The sequence below is a fragment of the Myripristis murdjan genome, chromosome 23 (genome assembly GCF_902150065.1).
Source record: "Myripristis murdjan chromosome 23, fMyrMur1.1, whole genome shotgun sequence".
In the NCBI taxonomy this organism is placed as follows: domain Eukaryota; kingdom Metazoa; phylum Chordata; class Actinopteri; order Holocentriformes; family Holocentridae; genus Myripristis; species Myripristis murdjan.
This window is the reverse complement of record NC_044002.1, coordinates 21,335,661-21,356,109: the sequence shown is the minus strand read 5'-3', so window position 1 is coordinate 21,356,109 and position 20,449 is coordinate 21,335,661. Positions and strand designations below refer to the sequence as shown.

Sequence of the window (20,449 nt, the reverse complement as noted above, 5' to 3'; positions counted from 1 at the left end):
ACTCGCTATGTGTAAAAGGAAAAGTCCCCAATACATCATCTTCTGTGATGAATGGCCTCATTAGGAAAACATTAAAGGGCCTCACCATCCCAATTTCAGAATTTGCCAGTTGGTTCATTTTAAATTCAATTAGAAAGCAGCAGGTCACAGCAAACGAGTAACCACAGTTCATGGTTTTAAAGGGGCATTCAGTAATCTGTGACCTTCTTTTGAGACTCCACTTTTTATTCCAAAGTATAAATTGGAAAAAATGTACTTTGACATCCAGAAGTATATCTACCCGGCCAAGAAATAGTTAAATTCAATAGTATTGATTAATAAACCTTATCAATTCCAGGAGACAATGTATATTGGGGTCATTTTGTGCTGTGGGGCAGTAAAGAACTCACTTATAGTCCTTTTATTGTTGCACAAATCACCTTCTTCTGAATGTCCTGTTAAGCAGTCTGGAGGTGCTGCTGACCTAAATCAGTGAAACTTAGGAACATATGTGATGGGAGGTTCCCCCCTTCATGGCCCTAATCCTGTCACACTCCCTCCCCTCTAACAGCCAAGCCAGGTTTAAACGTGGGCACTCAACCTCAGTATGACAAGGGAGCAGTAAAATCACATGATTTGTACTCATAAATGCTTGATAAGTGTAATGTTCTGTGTGGAAATCACAAATGAAATGTCCATCACAAGCTTTCCCTCTAAATAATATCATTCATATTAAAAACTTTTTTTGTTTGTTTGTTGTTTGTTTGTTTGCTTGTTTGCTCTCAGTCAAACCAGTCTCACAGCTAGAAAATCAACAGAATTCTGCCCTTTATTGTCATTGAAGTCATTGACTTTATTGTCATTGAAGTTTTGTCTATTATATTGTATCATGGTTGTACCAAATCATGAAGCCCATATTGCCTATTGAACCATGGCATAGATAGATAGATAGATAGATAGATGGATAGATAGATAGATAGATAGATAGATAGATAGATAGATAGATAGATAGATAGTATTTGCTCATTTAAATGATTATTCACTTTAGGAAAATTGATTTACATATAATATATAACAATCTCAAAGCCTCAAAATGTTAATATCAGTTCAGCGGACAGTTGTTAGTTGCACATCCCTGTTTTTGTTCCAAAAACATGCTATTTGTTTTATCTGCCAAAATGGAAGCTCAATATTGTGTCTGTCACTGTCAATGCATTTTGAGGCAGTGGCTGGTTAGAGAAATTAATTAGGTTCATTCCAGTTGAGATAATAGATATGTTGCTTCCTTGGCAGTGTACATAGGCCTAATTAAATGGAGTTAAAATACTCTGAGGAAGCTAGACTACTGACATCAGGTCTAAACATGTCAGCATTAGAGGAAAATATAATTGATCTGAAAACTAAAAAAAAAAAAAGACTTAAAACAAGTCAGCAAAGTGGATAGAGGTGGTTTTTTTGCACATGTGTCACCCCTGCTTTGGTTTCGCCCTATAGGTAATTAAAATAGAATATCAATAGGAGGAAAAAAACTGTTCAAATGACAACTTGATGCTGTAAGTCATCTTTATCCATGCATTTCAGAGCAAGCTGCTTTGTCAGAACCCAAGTTAAAATGCAAACAGTGTGTTGCTCCATTGTTCATGTGGTGTTAATTGCAAAATATCCAGTGTAGTTTACTTCCCACAGCTGACCCACGTACATCTGCTGATTCCTGCAGATTGCCTTGGGCAAACTGTGGGTGACATCACTGCATGTGTCCATGTGGTATGTTTTTTTTAAATTTACCAATTTAAAAAGAGAATTACACCAGGAAGTATTCTCATTTCTCTGCAGATAGGATCAAGACAAGTAATGAGTGATTAGGCTACCCAGAGGTTGTACAGTTTTACAAAGAAGCCCCACATCAGGGAATAATGATGCGTGTAATTATGGGCGAGCCGGCTGTCGTATCTCATCGTTGATTGAGCTGGGCTCAGATTCTCTGAAGATGTCACTCCTTCCTTTAAATGCACAGTAAAGACTGTAATGTGACATGTGCCAACTGGTAGATGCTTTTATCCAGACTGTGAAGATTGTTTTTAGCCTGGGTGGCCCAGTGGGACTGAAAGTGCCTGGCTGTGTTAGTGATACGCACTGCTCAACATAAACATTAAATGAATAAATTATGTACAGCAGCTTTATGTACAGAGGCTAAAGTAAGTGCTGCTTTTATTTATTTATTTAATGCTTTGACAGGCTTCACATATCAGCATCTGTTAATAATAATAATACTCCTGTTACTCAGTATGTACTCCCTTAAATTCTTTTGGCCACATATTTGTTAGACATTTATACTAACCACACCCCCTTTCCACCTCTGCCCTATTTAGTTGCCTATATACTACTGCTAATAATAATATGATACTTTATTGATACCTGGGGGATTGTCCTGATTACCTGCCTCCCCCCCCTATTACACACACACACACACACACACACACACCAGTGAGGTCAAAGGTCAGGCGAAGCTCTGGGGCTGGCAGGTCTTCAGTGTCTTCAGCAGAGAGGATTTTTTTTTTTTTTTTTTATCTGGAGACGCTGTTGAACCTAGAGTTCCTCCAAAAAATGCACCTAATTATCAACATGAAAAAAACATTTGTGGAAAGAGGAGGGCAGTGCTGCAAAACACGGCAGTGTTCTGTGGCGTGGAGATGGAAAAACCTCGCTCTCTTGTATTCACCACGCACAGAAGTGCGAAACCACGCAGATAGCAATTAATTCATGTATAATTAACCCATGCTCTCGCACCGTGTAGCTATAATAACCCGCAGGACCAATTTAAGACCCATCATGGAGGAAAACAAAGAGCATGCTGGAGGCATGACATGGTGACAAGCTTCAAAAATAACCATAATCAGCAAGAATATTTTCTAACTTCTGCTATCACCCCCACAAAATATCACAGTGAAGCTATCAAAAACCAAAACCGTTATACCACGCACCATCCGTCGATTCCATTTCTTTATGATTTGGTAAACTAAGGATGAGAAAGGGCAGAAAACTTTACTTGCAAGTATCCCCACAGCTCTGATTTTATCGAGCCTTAAACATGACAGCATCGTTGTACATCTGCGCTGTTTTGACAGGTACGAGAGGACGCAACCATCAATTTTGGGGGTGTAACGGAGAGGAAATATAACGGGAGGCTCCTCCCAGGGAGTGACAAGTAAAGTACCCACATTACTTTTTGAAATGAGTCACCAGTGATGCGTTACATTTTTTTTTTTCTCGAGTAAGGAGCCCGACGCTGACGACTGGTCGTGCGTCTTGGAGAGGGCAGGGACGCCGGAGACGCGCAACGGCAGCAGCGCAGTCTATTTGGAGCCACTGGTTGAGATCATTCAACTGTGAGGACGGACCGAAGGGATTGTGGGATACAAAATCGTCAGCCTACACTTGCTGAAATCTTCCAGAAAACGATGTCATTTTCTCACAGAAAGCCATGAAAGGGTCGGATGAGTGAAAATCGGAGATGCCGAGCAAGGATACGATCCCGGAGCGTTTTTAAAATTAGACTGTGGGTGTGTGCGTCGGGCTCGCCGTTACCTCCGGACCGCACTCGCCCAACTTCCCCCCCATTTTCATCAAGTCATGTCTGATACAGAGCGATGGGCAAGTTTGACGACAACGAGAGGATAATCCTCAACGTCGGGGGCACCAGGCACGAAACCTACAAGACCACCCTGAAGACCCTGCCGGGGACGCGACTGGCGCTGCTCGCCTCCGACTCGGACATCGACTCCGTGCTGGATCAGCTGCAACAAGTCCCCGGCTTCATCGAGTACAACGCGAGGACCAACGAGTACTTCTTCGACCGCCACCCAGGTGTCTTCGCCTACGTCCTCAACTACTACCGCACCGGGAAACTCCACTGCCCGGCGGATGTGTGCGGACCGCTGTTCGAGGAGGAGCTGTCCTTCTGGGGCATCGATGAGACGGACGTGGAGCCCTGCTGCTGGATGACTTACCGGCAGCACCGGGACGCGGAGGAGGCGCTGGACGTGTTCGAGCTCAACGTGGACAACGGGGACGAGGACGACGAGATAGGGAAGAGGCTAGGCATTGAGGATGTGGCCGCCGACGGTAATATCAGCCTGTGGAGGAAGTGGCAGCCGGTGATCTGGAATCTATTCGAGGATCCCTACTCTTCCAGGGCGGCGAGGGTAAGGGCGCATCCCGCTGCGTCTGGGGATCTCCAAACACACAATAACCACACTTTCCTCCTCTCCAAAGAAACACAATCACAATGATAACTTACACTACTGCAAAAAATGCCCATTTGAGCCTGTCTGTGTTGCCTAGTGTAGAGTGTAAAAAACAAACAAAGAGAACCCTCCTTTTTCCTCTCCTTTACCACACAGTGCACTCACATCCTGCCCTGTTCGTCCATCAGAAACCCACTTACAGGTTACTCTCTCAACCACTGGCAAAAATATCCATTATTTGCTTTAGTGGGCCTACTGATTCTTAAGAAAACTTGCTTTCCTTAAGACCAAGTGAGGAATCTGTCAGTGGTGTGAGGTAATCCACCTGTTTTCAATCCAAATAATCACATTTCAGGAATTTTTGTTAATACTTGTGGAATGTTCTGACTTACCCTGCCTTGCCGAAACACACTGACACTTGTTGTTTTTTTAGAGAATTTCCAAAACAAGTGAACTTGAATTGAAGTTAAATTATCTTAGCCCTGACAGCAGTTTTTTTTCTGCTTGTTTCAAGGGAAACAAAAATTAAAAGACCCAGTAGAGGGCTGTTAGGATGGATATTCATTGCAGTGTTTTATCTCTAGGCCTGTGTTAGACAGCTAGCCTACATTTTTTCCACATTAGATTTGCTGCAGTCTGATTCTGTCGTTTTAGCCTGTTTACTCTATACATGCCTCACTCCAGTACTCCTGTTGTAAATAAGCATTTTGTTTACTGGCTGAAATAATGGGAATATTGTCATTTTACCTTTTATGTTTGAGCAAAGATCTCAAAATAGGGTTGTTCAGTGCTCCTCTCTGCAGGGCTACACCCCAACAACGCTGCTCAATTTCTGATGAACACAAAAGAAATCTGTGAGACTTTTATCTTTTCCAGAATTAGTGTGGTGCCTCATGCTGGGAATAGAAGACATGATAAAATGAGGCCACATGTGGTATCTTTATACCAAACTTTTAGCTTGTCCTTTTGATCATCATCAGGGTTTTGTTTGTGTGTGTATGTGTGTGTGTGTGTGTGTGTGTGTGCGTGCGTGTGTGTGTGTGTGTGTGTGTGTGTGTTTTGTTTTTAACACCCAGGCACATTGGTACCAAGTTTGACAAGTCGTGAGCCTGGAATTACAAGGTTTTTATCAGAGTGGAGTGCAGCTTTGAGATACCAGGCGTCAGGATTTCACATCCCAGCTGGCACACTGTTATGTACTTTTTATCTTTTCAAATATTCAACCACAAAAGGCTCTGCTCATAAAAATAGCACCACACAGGGATAACATACCATTCAAAGAACATGAAAAATTGAACAGTTACACAAACGGCAGATAGAAATTCATAATTCCAAGCTCACAATGTGGGAGAATCAAAGATTACAACAGTTTTGATAGTGAATTATTCTCTAAGACCAATACTGATACCAGTATTTTTAGACTGGAGCTGCTGAGAGTTGATGTTATGTCTTATATATGTTAACATTGGTATCTTGATGTGTAAATGGTTTCATCCAAACAAAACAAAACAAAAAAAAGTCATTCTGGGATTCATCCATTACCCCAAAATTTTATTTTTGTTTGGGTCAGAGCCTGTGAAACATTATTTAGACCATCATGGCACACTAAAACAGAAAAAGAAATGGTTTCATAAATCTGGGTTTCAGTGGAGTATTTTAGTGCACTCCGATGGTCACAATGCTGTTTCAGAGGCTTTTCCACCCTGACAAGGATAAAAATCAGGGCAAGACATATCAGCCTTTGGAGCTTCAGTACAAAAAATATCAGTACTAGCCTTTAAAAAAAGTGCTGATTGAAAGCTTGAAACTCAAGGCCCTCCTTCGTTCATTTATTCTGCATCTCTCCTGCATTTGCACTGTGGCTGGTCGTCATCTTTTCTATGCAGTAGTCCTCTGCTCCTGTCCTGCGTTAGTACTGCAGATATTTCTTTATTTACAGTCATACAGTAGACATTAATTTAAACTCTTATTGTCCTCTCACCTATTTCCCACACTTTTCCTCATACTCTTGAGCAAAACCTGACATTTCCAAGCATCTCCTTGTAGGGAGGTGGCCGAAGTGTAGCTGTTGTTTACTTCTACTGTGGCCACCCCGGTACTTTAGTCTAGATTACAGCTCTTAGTTCTTTACATTCAGCCAGTTTGACCAAATGTGGACAAGAGTGCAGTGCACAGGTTTTCACATGAGCCGGGACAATGAAGGAAACTTAACATTAGAGGAGAGATGCCACTCCCTGTCAGCTTTTACACCCATGTAAAATTTGATTGTCCTCAATCAAAAGATCAGAATATAAATTTTTGAGTGGAAAAAAGTTCAAAAAATGTTCAGTCAGAACTGGGTGATGGTGTGAGGGAAGGAGAGACATAGGTAAATATACTTATCCTGGAGATGCTATGCTCCCAGAATGCCTTGTGTGACCCGCTCTGACTTTGGAGGAGTGTGACATGGCGGCGATTGGCATCCAGGTTCGGACTGTTGATTCAATCAATATTTAATTGCTTCCTCAGTCGCCCAATTTCAGAGTCTGTGTGTCATCTACATTTTTAACGAAGGGGAAGGGATAGCGCTGGAGTGTGTGAGTGTGTGTGTATCTGTGTGTGTGTTAGAGGGGTGGTGCTGGCATTGACCTTGCCCTGTATCTTTTGTCCTCCTCACACAATCCATCAGCAAACTTTCAGGGAGGACTAAGACTGGGGATTAGTCTTCCTGTGTGAAAAGAATACAAATAACAGGGTGTATGGTCTGTAAACTAGAAGGCACTTAGAGAGCGTAAATCTTCACCAATATTGAACAATTCTTCAACTTGCTCTCACAGCCAAAAAATGATTGCTATCCCCTAAATTTAAGGCACTGCAAAATGTACACTTACAATTTTAAAATCAAGTCTCTTAACACCATTCGTTTCATAGTTTTGGCAAAAAATGTGTAGTCCTTCAACCAGCCCAGTTGTTCCTTGGCCCAAGGCTGATTCCTCCACCAGGTTTCATTGAAATTCTTTCTTAAATTTATGAGAATTCCTGCTGAAAAGTGAACTAACATGGCAAAGACATAAACCTCCATGGTAGATGTAAATATTGAGTTACTTGTGGGGATGCATCACTGGCCGAGCCAATTTCATGCTTGTGTTTACTATATGCATCCGCCTGTTTTCCTCCAACATAACTAGCCATACACATAAATGAAATTATCCTCCATCTCTCTGCCGCCAATGCCACTCAGAGCACCATCCATTTGTATAATTGCCTTCAAAGAGGCGACAAACCACCGTCGCCTGGTTGAGAGCAGCCTCCCCTGATGATGATGTTCTCACAGCAGTCACATGATCCCATGTTTGGTGCCTTTGATGCCTAAACATTAACCTTTAACGGTGATAGTGAGATCTCCTGCAGCTCCTGCAGACAGAGAGACAAAAGATTTGTGTGTTTTGGAGAGCAAAACAGAACAGGAGATGGTGTGTGTGTGTGTGTGTGTGTGTGTGTGTGTGTGTGTGTGTGTGTGTGTGTGTGTGTGTGTGTGTGTGTGTGTGTGTGTGTGTGTGTGCGTGTGTGTGCATGTGTGAGCATGCATGTGTGTGTGTGAGCGTGAGAGATGATGTTTGTATGTATGGCTAAAAGATGGCCTCTGGGGGCACTAATCCACCCCTAGACAAGGCATTAAGAGGGAGATATGGGGATTTATCCTCCATGGAAATGAAAGGTATGATGTCAGCCTAGCAACCCCTTCCAAAGGCTGGGGCCATTTTGGCTCCAGACCCAGAGGAAAGTTTGCACACTTCACATTTGACCTTGACACCAAAGAGGTCACAGAAAGCAGTGGACACCACTGTTTAGGCTCACGACTGGCATTAAGCCCAATGATGAAGCAGTAAATAAAAAGACTGGCTTAGATACGACCTTGGGACAAGGCAAACAAATTACCAATATTGACAAAAAATCAATTATATCTTCAGGAAAACATTAATTTATGTTGATTCCTTAACTTATGTTGGTTACTTACTATTTATTATATATGGTTTATTTGATAGGGACAGATTCACTGTGCATAAATGAACTGAGAGCAGTTATGCAATGCCAGGATCATCATGTTTGTAGCTAATTGTAATCTGCAACACCCTCCCTAGAAGGGCTTATCTGAAATTAAGAGATTAAAACAGTATAATACTAAATAAGGAAGAAAACAGAAAGTAAAGTAGGTACAGCAAGATACAAGACTTGGACTTGAACTTACTACCCTTACTATGCTAAATTTTCATTCTTAAGATATATGTCAGGTCTGTTCTGCAGATGAAAAGTTGGGCAAACTGTTGAAATGTGCAGTTTAATGTTGAATGGATCTGGATGGGAAACTTTGAATAAAAACATAATATTGAAGACACTTATGAGTGAATATGGTGTCCCAACACTATTGTAGCATAGGAGTTACTTGTTTATGCGGCTTTTGGGAGTGAGAGTATCATTATGCCCCAAAAATCAAGTGAATGTGCTGTGTGAAGCATTTTTGCATCATTAAACCACATTACCACATAAATGTCACAACATTAGTATGAGTATGGTAAACAAAAAGCCCATCAGCGGAAACACTGGCAGCCTTTGTCAGCGTCTGTACTGCATTTCCCATCATTGGCCAGCAGGTGGGATTAGTTGGGAAATCTGCTGTATTGCTTTACAGCACAAAACAGGAAGAGGGCGCTGTTCTTCCAGAGCAATCAGAGCCAATGCTTTCAGAGTTTCTGGCAGAAACTTTGTGAAACTCTGAGTGAAATCCTAATGGAAAAAACAGTAATTGCCATCTCGTACCTTTTTGCTTGCTCTTCAGAATAAATGCAGGCGTGGTGATGTACCAACATCCTCATGGCTAGAGAAAGCATCAGGGTTTATGGAGAATATCTTAATTTGAGAAACAATAGCACTGACAATACCACTCATGTGAGATAGAGGCTACCAATCATCTCAGCCAACTTCTCATGTGTTAATGATAATTACACCAAGGTATCACAATGATATGCTGCTGATTGCTACACATAACACCATTAATAATAGCACTGTAGCTGAAGTCAGAATACAAACTTTGGCTGTGAATGTGGCTTTCATGAGTTTCTCTCTCCAGGAATGATGAAAAACAAACTGGATGTATTGTAACAAAACAAAAAAAAATTGATCTGTCCCTTTAACGAACTCGTCCATGAAAGCTCATGTGCCAGCAGTCAGCGGTAGCAGGCGTGTTTCTCTGGGCTCCCCACGCTGTTTCTATTGTTGTAGCCATCCTGTTCTCTCTTCACTCCCAGCTCTGAATGCTCTACCTCTTTAATCTGCATGCAGTGTGTTTTTTTCAATAATGGCTGTAAATGTGTTTGTCTGTCTGAAAGAGTAAGAGTGATAATTTATGGTTGGTATTTCTGTATGTTTATGCTTGTGCTTCTGGAGGGAAAACTGAGAATTTATGGTTGTTTTCTGTGTGTGTGATTGTGTGTGTGTGTATGTGTTCCTATGTGTTAATCTGTTTGTTTGTCCTTCTCATATCTCTGTAGTTGGCCGTTACTGGATTGGGATGGTAAAAAAAAAAAAAAAAAAAAGGAATAACACCCACTACCTTCTTCATTTCCCATGTCTGTGCTTGAAACTCTGAGCAGAGGTTTAAATGACGCCTGACTTTGTAGCCCCCCCCCCCTTCCCTTTCACACCACCACCCACCCCCACCCGCTCTCCATTCTCCCATGATCCCATCTGAGACTGCAGCTTGCTTTCTGCCACTTAAGAGGTTAAAAACCCACACCGTCTGGGTGCCGCCTGCCGCACGCCTGAAGATACCAAAGCCAGGCTGCACGCTCAGCCTGCCTGTTGTCATGGCAACATCATCGCTCATCGCCACAGCCTGTTTTCATTGAGAGCCGTCCGGTCCGTGAAACCGATTGATTTCAGGAACCTGCTCGACCGTGAACCTTTTGCTCAGTAACCCCTTCCATGCTAGCTTGTTACTTGGAAGTGATGCACAAAAAGAGAGAGAGCGAGAGAAGGTGTTGGAGTGTTACTAACACAACTGATTCTTGTGTGCATGTCCCTTTAACTGCCTCTTTACTGTTGTCAAAGGTGATACCAGGTACAGCTGATATGCCTTAGTGCCTTTGTGTGCTTTGTGTACCAGAGCCTTTCTCACCGGAGCTACAGGTGTGCCGGGGCTTGCCGGTCTCATCAGAAGTCCCTGTTGAATCATACAGTGCAGCGTCTGAGGTTGTAGGAGGCCAGGCAACGCGGCTGATCTACTGGAAACAGACGGCGAGGCCTCACTGAGTAAATAGACTCTGACGTGTAAACAGCAGCAGACCTGATGGTGGGTAGGAGAGCAGGGCAAATGGCTGCCCGAGTGTGGGCGGTGACGGCACGCCGCAGGGCATGTTTGTAGCCACTGCCAGTCACATTAATCTGCCCCGTCAATCATGATCCTGCAGTTCTTTGGTGGACTGTAATAGCTCGGCGTGCAAAATTAGCATAGAAGGCTGCGGCCATGTTGTTTCACGAAAGCAGAAGGACGACTACGGCGTCCCGTGTTAACACCTCAGGTTCTGTTTATTCTGCAAGATCTGTGTCGTTTTAATCATAGTGACATGTTTAGTGCTCAGTTTCCATTGCTGCGTTTTCTTCTGCCCTTCCCTTAGATCACCTGTCAATCAGACAGTGTAGGTGGGACTTGGATTTCCTGTTGATGGAGTTTTCTCTTTTCTTTGTCTGTTCAGCCACAGTGGCTTTCACCGCTCATGCTAACTACCCAGTTCTTATTCTTTTGTTTAATACGAACAAACCGAAACACATCACTTCCTGAGCAGCAAGAAAGAGCTGCTAGGCAGAGAAGGTTTAGAGCAGCAACTTACTCGACCTGGATTTAGGTGGAATCGCTGTGGTGCTCCATCATTCGGCAGCAGAGAATAGCACAGGAGACGTTTATTAAGATGGAAATGTCTCAGGTAATACTTTACCTGTGCTGCGCTGGATATTGAGGCAGGGACAATAGCGAGCATCAACCATGGACAAAGACTGTAAAGTGCGCATAAGGGTGTGAATGCACAGGGCAGAGGCAGAGAGAGAGAGAGAGAGAGAGGGAGGGAGAGGGAGAATGAGAGAGAGAAAGAGACTTGTTGGATAGTTAATGAGGCAGAGTCGTTCTGTATGCATGGCTGAACCCCATGCTTCAGAGTTGCCTGCTATATAAAGGTATCCCATCAGGCCGTGCTCTCTGCCTGTCTTGATCTCAGCCTCTCCTTTTTGCTGCCTCTCCCCCACAAAAACACACTCACACACATACACATACACACACAGTCTATTAAGATGAAAAACATGCTCTCTTTTTCTCTCTCTCTCATAAAGAGACTTAAATTATTATGCAGTTGTTATGGAGTCAGTGTAAGTGACAAATTTGGCATATGTGAATGTTGGATTACCCTGAGACCCTAAACTGGGTCTAAATTACTCCATGACTGATCCCATGGAACTGTGCGACAAATTTGAAAATTTGTAATAGTTGTATAATAGCCATAGGGAAGTTATGGATGTGTATCATAATGCAATTATGATGCACCATTGAACTTAGGTGGACAATTTTTACATTATCTACAACTCACTCTGTTTCCTCCTCAACTTCCACCTCTTTGAGTGGGCTATTGTCTCCCACTTTCAAATATATATAATATTGTGTATGTTGCATCACCATTCAAACAAATTTTGTTAAGCCCTCTCAATAGATAACACAACCATATGTTTCTCTCTTCGTTTCTCATAGAGTAAAAACCCAAACACACACAACCCTATGCTCTGTGTTAAAATGTCAAAGGGTAACAGTTCAGTTATAAATGAAACAAAGACAAGGAGTGAGGCAGTGATTGTACAGCGTAAGGATGATGTAATGACATCTTGAAAGATAGGAAAGCAGTGGATTGTGGGTAACCATTGCTATGGAAATCTGCTTGTCCTTGATTGACTAGCAAGAACATCTTTTCTCATTGTGTGAGCAAAGCAGTTTATCTTCCTGCTGTGAGAAAGCTCATTTTCTTGGGTGATTTTGGCTACCAATCAGCATGATATGCATTTGAGTGTGAATGAAGCATTTTGAAGCATGAGATTTTTTAAAAAAAAAGTGCATGTAGGACTTTCCATGGCAGCAGTGCTCCTCTTTGTCCTGTTTGAGGTTTAATTCAAAAAAACATCTGAGGTAGTAGGTGCCTTTTGTTAACCCAAACAACAAACTGCTCCCACCCACCTCTTTCCTCCATCATCTAAGCTAGATTCCCACATAATTATTCACCTCTAAAAAAATAGCACAAGGGTTAGTTACATCAGATCGTGTGGAGTGGTAATTGTAAAATGTCTGCGTGTAGTAAAAATATGAGAGAGTTCTTGAAATTTGTGGCAATCACCTCAAAATAGAAGACATAGTGGGTGGCTTTCACAAAATGCATATGACTCAATGTCAGCTAAATTGGATGAGCTTTATTGCTCAATTTGCAAACAGAAATTGGTGTCACCGTGACTGGAGACTATGACTGCTGAGGAGTGCTGCTGAAATTGGAACGGACCTGAGAGAAAAGAGACCGGTTGACGTCCATCTTACCAGGCAAATAACTCTCACAAATACTGGATTATACAAGAGATAGATACTCTTCTGAGCTGGAACTGCACTTAGGAATGGGCTGGATGAGAGATATGTATCATGCATTTATGGATGTGATGGCATGCATGCTGAAGGTGCGCTCCTCTCGTCTCCCATGCACTACCCGTTGACTGCCAAGAGGGGCCCTGATATGCCCGAGCTACATGAGCTCTAGCAGAGATGCCATTTGTCTGGGTTGAATGCTGAATAATTGATGCTTAGCCATTCACTCTAAAAGATTGAGCGCATCCCAAGGACAATGGATTTACTGAAAGTTCTTTTCTCTGGCACCATTTGCACAGCCCCGAGGCTCACGCATTAAAAGGTAATTAATAAATTAGACTTTGAGGCTGATTTGTATTTGACAAATCTGCGCGCCAGTTGGCCGACTGTGAAGCTTAAGACTGTGGCAGAGGATGAAAAATGTGGATTCTGCCTCACTGAGAGTAGGTTAAGTTTATGTACAAGCTGCATCCCTGCATATGTTCTTGCTTTAATTAAAATATTCCTGTCCCTCTTCCTCCTCTGTCTAAGGTTTGATATGTTTACACTTAGCAACTGAAGACCGATGCAGGCTATGTAGAGTTTTTTTTTTTTTTTTAACAGCACATACAAAAGGAAGTAAGTATTGAAGAAACTTATATGCTGTGTTATTTAGCTCAGATTGTCAAGCGGGCGCCTATATGCCTGGTAGAGTTTACAGACAAAGGTCAAACCATGTTTTTGGAGAGGCGTTCATTTCTAGTGCCATCTTATTTATCTGCCTGGCAGTCACATTTAGAACATGGCAGGCTTGTAGGTGATAGCAGACAACTCAACTGTCTTCCTTCTGGCATCGTAGCACCCTTAATTTGCATACCCGAGCCCTAATAAACACAGTGGGAGACTTTATTTGAAGGCACTGACGAGGGTCAGGCAGTAAACTGAAAATGTCAGAGGCGTCATGTGCGCAGAAGCAGAGTTGTCATCTCACATCAGGGTGACTAGCGGTGCACTGGCATCATCTGATGACTTTGGTCGCGATTGAAGCTGTAAAACGTACACAAGCCTATTCCCTATGAAGCCAGGCATCAGAGTGAACTGGATGCTGCCGTTTTATTTTTGCGGGTAACTCTGTCTGATGCTAATGGCGTGCCTGGTTACCCCGCTGGCTCAACTGCTGGCTTTCAGCTCTGCCCACTGATCATTTACACTGGTTCAAAGACCAGCAGTTTAAAAAGCGCCCACTGTTTAATGCAGCCATCTGAGCAAGCAGGGCTCAATTAGAGGAGATGTGAAGCTAATTCAGCACACTGAAAACAGAGATGGGGTGTGAGACAGAGAGTGAGACAGAGGCAGAGTGAGAGGGAGGGGAGATGCAGCTCAAGCTGTATGAAAAAAGAAAGAATATTTTTTCACATAATGCTAAAGGAGCCTGAGCATTGCAGAAACTAGACCCTGCATTTTCTATTGATGTATTCTATTGATACATTGTTTAAGTGCATAACTCAGCACAGACGTTTCCACAAATGAAGTTTGATGGTGTTTTGTGTAAGTTATGCTGTCCGCATTAGTGAAGTTTAAATTAATCTGAGGTCAAACATATTTTTCCAAGTGTAATAATAGGCTAATGCTCGTTGAGTTGCTTCAAGTGCATGGTAACCCTTTTGCTTTGTAACCTCACAACATGTTTAATTTTCATGAGTTTGCAATAAAAAAAATTTTTAAATCGGAGACCAAAATTGTATCCTATTTGTAAAATACTGACAGCCCACCGGTGAATGGGGAAAGTACAAGATTCAAAAACACTTCCTTGAATACATGCTTTTTACATGAACTGTGGTGGTTAAAACCTACATTTTTAAGGTGAAGATGCTTTATGGATGAAATGTTTTAGGGTTAATTGTCACTTTAAGGAACAAGATTAAAACAACAAGAGCCTTCAGCATCCCACTAATCAACGAATTGAAGACCAATTCCATAGAATACACTAGCGCTGCATGCTTAAGTCAAGATTTCAGCCTCCCACGATCATGAATAACAGAAAATCAGTGTAGTAAATTTAACATTGTTGTGTTCGCTTTAATGGACGTCGTCTGGTGTTGTAGGCCTATATCAAATTAGGTGCTCCATTTTTACCTCCTGGGCAGTAGAGGGCACTGTGCCTCTCCCCTAAACATGCTTTGGCCATTTCATTTTAGCACGATGTTTAGCCAAATATCCTGTAACGTTTGCCTTTCTGTCCTCTATGAAAGCTGAAAGTTGGTGGAAAAAGAATGCCTCGTCGACAAAAAAGCTACCTAAGTGGTTTGGAAGCACTTTGGTTTCAAATAATATGATGTGTAACATGAAAAATACTGTGCAAAATGTGTTACATGGTCAAGTCTGCACCCCAAAGAAACACAACTAAGGTCATCCACTGAAAAGGCTGCCATAAAGTGTTGTATGACCAGGCAACGAAGACACAAAACAAACAGAAAAGGTAGAGAAAAATGGATCGGAAAACAGTTAAAATGGCAGAAGAAAGTCAGGTCAACATCGAACAGTGACAAGTTCAAGTTCAAATCATAGACAAGACCAAGACACCAGAAAACTGATCTGGGGACTGGATTTGAGTATTACCGCTCTCTTTCCCTGCCGCTGTAGCTGCGCATGCTGCTATGTAGCCCGCTTCGTAACTGTCAAGGGTCTCTCTTTCGCTGATGATGATGACATATGGTAATGCAGGCTCTACCAGCCTGATATCGACTGGAGTCGGTAACAGAAACCTCCCAGGAGGTCGTCTCTTGGAAAAAAAAAAAAAAAGTTAATTGTATGTAGGGTCAGTGAATTGCCTCCATGCTCCGGCACAAACTGGCTATCAATCACAGACAAAAACAAAACAAAACAAAACAAAAAAAACACATGCTTATGATCAGATGTTAAGTGGAGTCTGGAAAAGCCTCAGTGGAAAACGTTGCTTGTAAAGAATGGAAAGGAAATTTGCACATGAAGGTATATTTACTTTTTAAATGTAGCAGATTCACCTGTCACGCTCATTCAGAACAATTGAGTGCAAGAGGAGCGTATCCTTGAAATCCTCCTCAATCAATAAAATTACAAGTAACCAATAGAGAGGAGTGAAAGGGATGGAGCTGTGGTGCTGTGACAAATTCCTGTAAAAATGAAATGATCATTTAGAAAGAAGTGCTGGGAAAACAAATAAAATAAGAGTTAAACAAAGAGGAAGGATTTTTACAGCAAAGAGGAGTGGGGGTTGGGCAGAACTGCTTCAATGTGTAAATAATGTCTTAAACGTGGAGTTAAATTTGGATTTAAATTGATGTATATGGATCATTTTCAGATAAACAGCAGCAAATGCATTTCCCTTTGCTGCTAAATGTTTGACAAATTGTAAGCCTCTTACAGTAGTGTGGTATAGCAGTACTGCCGTGCCGGCCTGCTCTACTGTTTTCCTCGTGGGACTTGCAGCTTGTTGGATTTGAAGCGGAGAACATTGTTGTGTAGACTTCATGCTCTACTGACTAATCTTCCTCTCCCTTCAAACTCCCATCACACACTGAAGTGCGGTTGGATTGCAAAGTCAAGAGAATGGATTCTGTGGCATGTTGAGGCTTTGTTTAGATAGTGTGTTGATTTTACTGCAGGGGTTTCATTCTAAAATGCTATATGTGTTTTTCCATTTTGAGAAAACATACTACCTAATGATAATTAATACAAAAAGATTCTGATGATTAGGTCCATCTGAATGTTGCCACTTTCTAAGCAAGGGATTTAAGTTAAAAACTGTAACTTCATGCAGTAATTTTGCACAAAATGCACAAAATAGCCATCAAAAACATCTAGAACTAGGTAATTTATACGCTTTTATACCAGCTGTGTCAAGCACAAAATTACCTCAAGAGAACGTTTGCAGTCATTTTCTCAAGGTGACATAAGCCCTGTAGACAAACCATTTAATAGCCAAATATGACCACAAAATGGGACATGTTGTTTCTAAGGAAAAATAGAAAAGGTAAGAAAAATGTACCTCTCGTGTATTTTAAGAGCTTAATTGAATTATTCTCATTTATCAACATCTCAATCAGTGTTAAAGCAAGCATTTGGTTTGGTTTAGTTTTGTTTGGCTGTCATCTAGTCTACAACAACACATGCATTGTAAAGAAATTACCTGGCACACATCTGGGTTAAAGACAGGTGACATTGATTTCTATTGCAAAAGCTGTCAGTCACAAACAATGGCTGAATTATCAATTGAGCAACAAAACACCCCCTTCCTTGTTTATTTACCTCAGAGCAAAACAAAAAAAGTAATGCCTATCTGAGTACCAACTGTGACATACTGTTAGGAAAAAAAAACAACAACACTAATATTATCCGCTGAAACAACAATGAAACTGAGCTGTAAGCTTGTATGGGAATTCATAGCTGATATTTTAATAATCAAACTTTTACTTGATTTTCATTTTTTGTATGAAAGTATAATGTCAGCTCAGTATAAAAGGTGTATAAACATGCTTTTCACTATGTAATAGAATTGACAAAGTGACAGTTTCTGTCGTTGCTTCAGGGAGTGGCAATATGCTGTATGTCTGTATGCCACCCTGTATTTTGAAAAGATTAAAAAAAAAAAAAAAGACCCAATTCCTGGTAATGATTAAACCCTTAAAACTCATCTTTGCTCAACAAAAATATATATCAATACATACCATTAAGCTATTAAGTTTTACCATGAAAAAAATCCCTTCATACCTTAAAATGGCTGAGATTAACTTTGCACTGATTTAGTATACATGGATCTGCACACTGTATGCAGATAGTTCCCACCTCTATTCAAACCTTCAGCTCACCACCCAAACCTCTGTTGCTCACTTACCTGCTCACCTCTGATTCTGCTCACCCCCTGCTGGCTTTCTGCTTGACACTACACAGTAATATGGTACTACTGGAATAAATCAGCCATGCAAGTTCAAGCCAAAAGCTGATTCTGAAGGGGAAGCAGAAGAAGAAGAAGAAGAGTGACTTGTACAGGGATACCTACAAGTTGACATATCAGAATCATAATGTGTTAATCCATTGCTCTACAACATTAGAAACGTAATGAGATAGATAGATAGTAGTAGATAAACTTAATCTTGACTGTGTTATCAGTCAGCTAATAATGTGTTGCTAATATTAGATAAATGTGTGTCCCTATTGTATCATGAAATATGAAAAAACAAAAACAAAACAAAACAAAACAAAACAAAACAAAAAAAACAGTGAGATACTGAGGCTGTGATTGGTTACCACTCTGTGATGTAACTGAGTGCTAATCTTAAGTGGCCTGTGTCTGTGCTGATTGCTTTGAGTGCAATCGAGAAGTAGCGTATTGACCGCCATGAAGCAAAAACAATGCTCTGTGACAAGTGGACCACATAGTATATATCATTCTAGTAGCACATTTTCTCGCAAAATACATTAAAAACACAAAAAAGCATTTTCAGCGAAGTGGGTATTTAAGCAAAAGGCTAAAGAAAAGTTAATTTCAAAAGTATTGAGTAGGCAATTTTTCCGTCACGCCAGTCGTCATTTTGTAGGACTCGGTGCCACATCTTTCAAACGGTGATGTCTCACTTCAGAGAAAAACTATTCATTTCTTGGTTTTTGAATCCGCTCCATGGGCTGAGTGAAGCAAAAGCGAACTGACCCCGACCCTGCCGAGCAGCCCAGAAGGCTACAGTCCTCGTCTGTCTGGGTTTTCTGTTACGGTTCGCTGATCCTGACCTGGCAGAACCGATCCTATTAGTAATTCTCTACTGGATTCAGACTCATGGGGACCAAAAGGGGCCTTCATCCCCTCCTCTTCCTCTCCTTTTCCAACAGGCACGCTGACAGAGGAGGATATTCACGCCTGGCTGCTCTCTCCTCTTTACTATGAACCATGAGGGGTTTGCTGGTACAAAGATAGAGTCCTGTCTCAGAAGGAGAGGGGTTAAAGGGCCAGAGCCCCAGGAGATTTCTCTGTCCTGACTGTATGTCTGCGGCGACTCGCTGCGTTCCTAAAAGCCGGTCCACAGGTCCATTTGAGGCACATGCACATTTTAGCCCCTTACCTCACGCTCCGATCCACAGCGGCTGACAGTGAAGCCACACCAAATGGATTCTACCGCATAGAAAGAGAATAAAATTGGTTTGTTTGTGATGGTGAAGGCTGTGAGCTGAAGATCCAGGCTGAGCTGCCAGATGCAAGGCTAACATATTGTGTGGTCACAGGGTTTTAATTAGATAAAATAATTCAGAAAATAACTTGTAGCTCTTATATTTTTATTAAAATGGTTTTGTTTGTAGCTGTGTCTCATCTGGTAAGTTGGTGGCTTTGCTGTAACATCATTTAACAAATTTGTCATCAGTAATGCAGCTAATTAAGGTAGGCTAGCATCATAAGTATAGTTAAATTTGCTGGTTTTACCCTTAACGTTGACTGAGCTATAGACTGAGCTAGATTTTGTGGCCAAAATGTGTAGATATATCCCAGTACTAGTTAGTGTAACAATGTTTGTTTTGTCAGTGGAACTGTCCATAAACTTGTTCAGTCAGTTGTGCAAAAATGGTAGCCAGTTGGCCCGTTAGCAACTGTGCAATATCCTATACAGTGCCAGTTCTATTCAATTCTATTTCTGTGTCAAACTTCCATTTTCAAAGAAAGAGGCAAAAGTTGTGCATTGTTTCTAGAGGATTTATGCTGTCTAGCCATATCGTGTAACAGAAAATTAATTTTAGCGGTGCTGGGATTTATCACATGCTACAACCCCTATCTGTCTGCTGATCACAGCACTGATAAAGAGCATGAAGGCAGGAGGTAGATATTGCTGACTTCTCCACTGGGTTAACTACACATACTGTAAAGATGAATTTTGCAGTAATTTAGCAGCAATTAACGAAAGTTAAGCCATTGTTTTTCCACAGACATTTTGGTTTGATTGAAACTCATCACTCCACCTTAATGTACTCAGTTTGTACACATCTTTAATTATACAAATAACTGGACTGTACAAAGGTGATTCCCTCCCATGTGGCACCACTAGTTGGTACGTCCAACTGTCAGCGACGTTGAAAAGACATGCACACTCAATAACAAAAGATGTCACGTGTGTTTTTGTACCTTTTCTACCTATGCTTCACTTTTTTCCATTACATTTCAGTCACAGTAATTGCCTTTGAATTTTGTCTGAATTGAAGTCTCTCTCCAGAAACCAAGTCAGCTTTTTCACTTTTCTCCCCTCTGTTGTGTCTCATTGTCCTCCATGCTAACGCTGCTCAGTGGAGCCAAACCTGTCACCAGACAACTTTTTTGGAGGTTTACTTTTTGTCTGAGACTTTTGAGACTTAGTTTCTGAAATTGTTGACGTTTTGAGATTCACTGTCATGGCAGCCAGCGGTGGCTTTTTCCTTTGAGCGACTGGGTGACGCACTACCAAAGGAGAAAGGAGGGGAACATTTTTCTATCAAATTCTACCACAGGATTACACTAGCTGGAACTGTTCTAGATCAGTGGTTCTCAAATGGGTCTACGCACACCCCTAGGGGTACATTACAGTACTGCAGGGGGTACATGAGATTTTTTTTT

At 41.5% G+C, this 20,449-nt stretch overlaps 1 protein-coding gene across 3 annotated transcripts in view; it reads left to right on the top strand.

The window, feature by feature from the left end:
- Positions 1 to 3,318: 3,318 nt before the first annotated feature.
- The window catches only part of kcnc2 (potassium voltage-gated channel, Shaw-related subfamily, member 2), an 86,844-nt gene continuing 69,713 nt past the window's right edge, over positions 3,319 to 20,449 (top strand). For all 3 annotated transcript variants that reach the window (XM_030046182.1, XM_030046183.1, XM_030046181.1), the window contains exon 1: positions 3,319 to 4,181. In XM_030046182.1, coding sequence (XP_029902042.1) covers positions 3,627 to 4,181 — 555 coding nt within the window. In that variant the 5' untranslated portion in view covers positions 3,319 to 3,626. The remainder of the gene's footprint in view (positions 4,182 to 20,449) is intronic.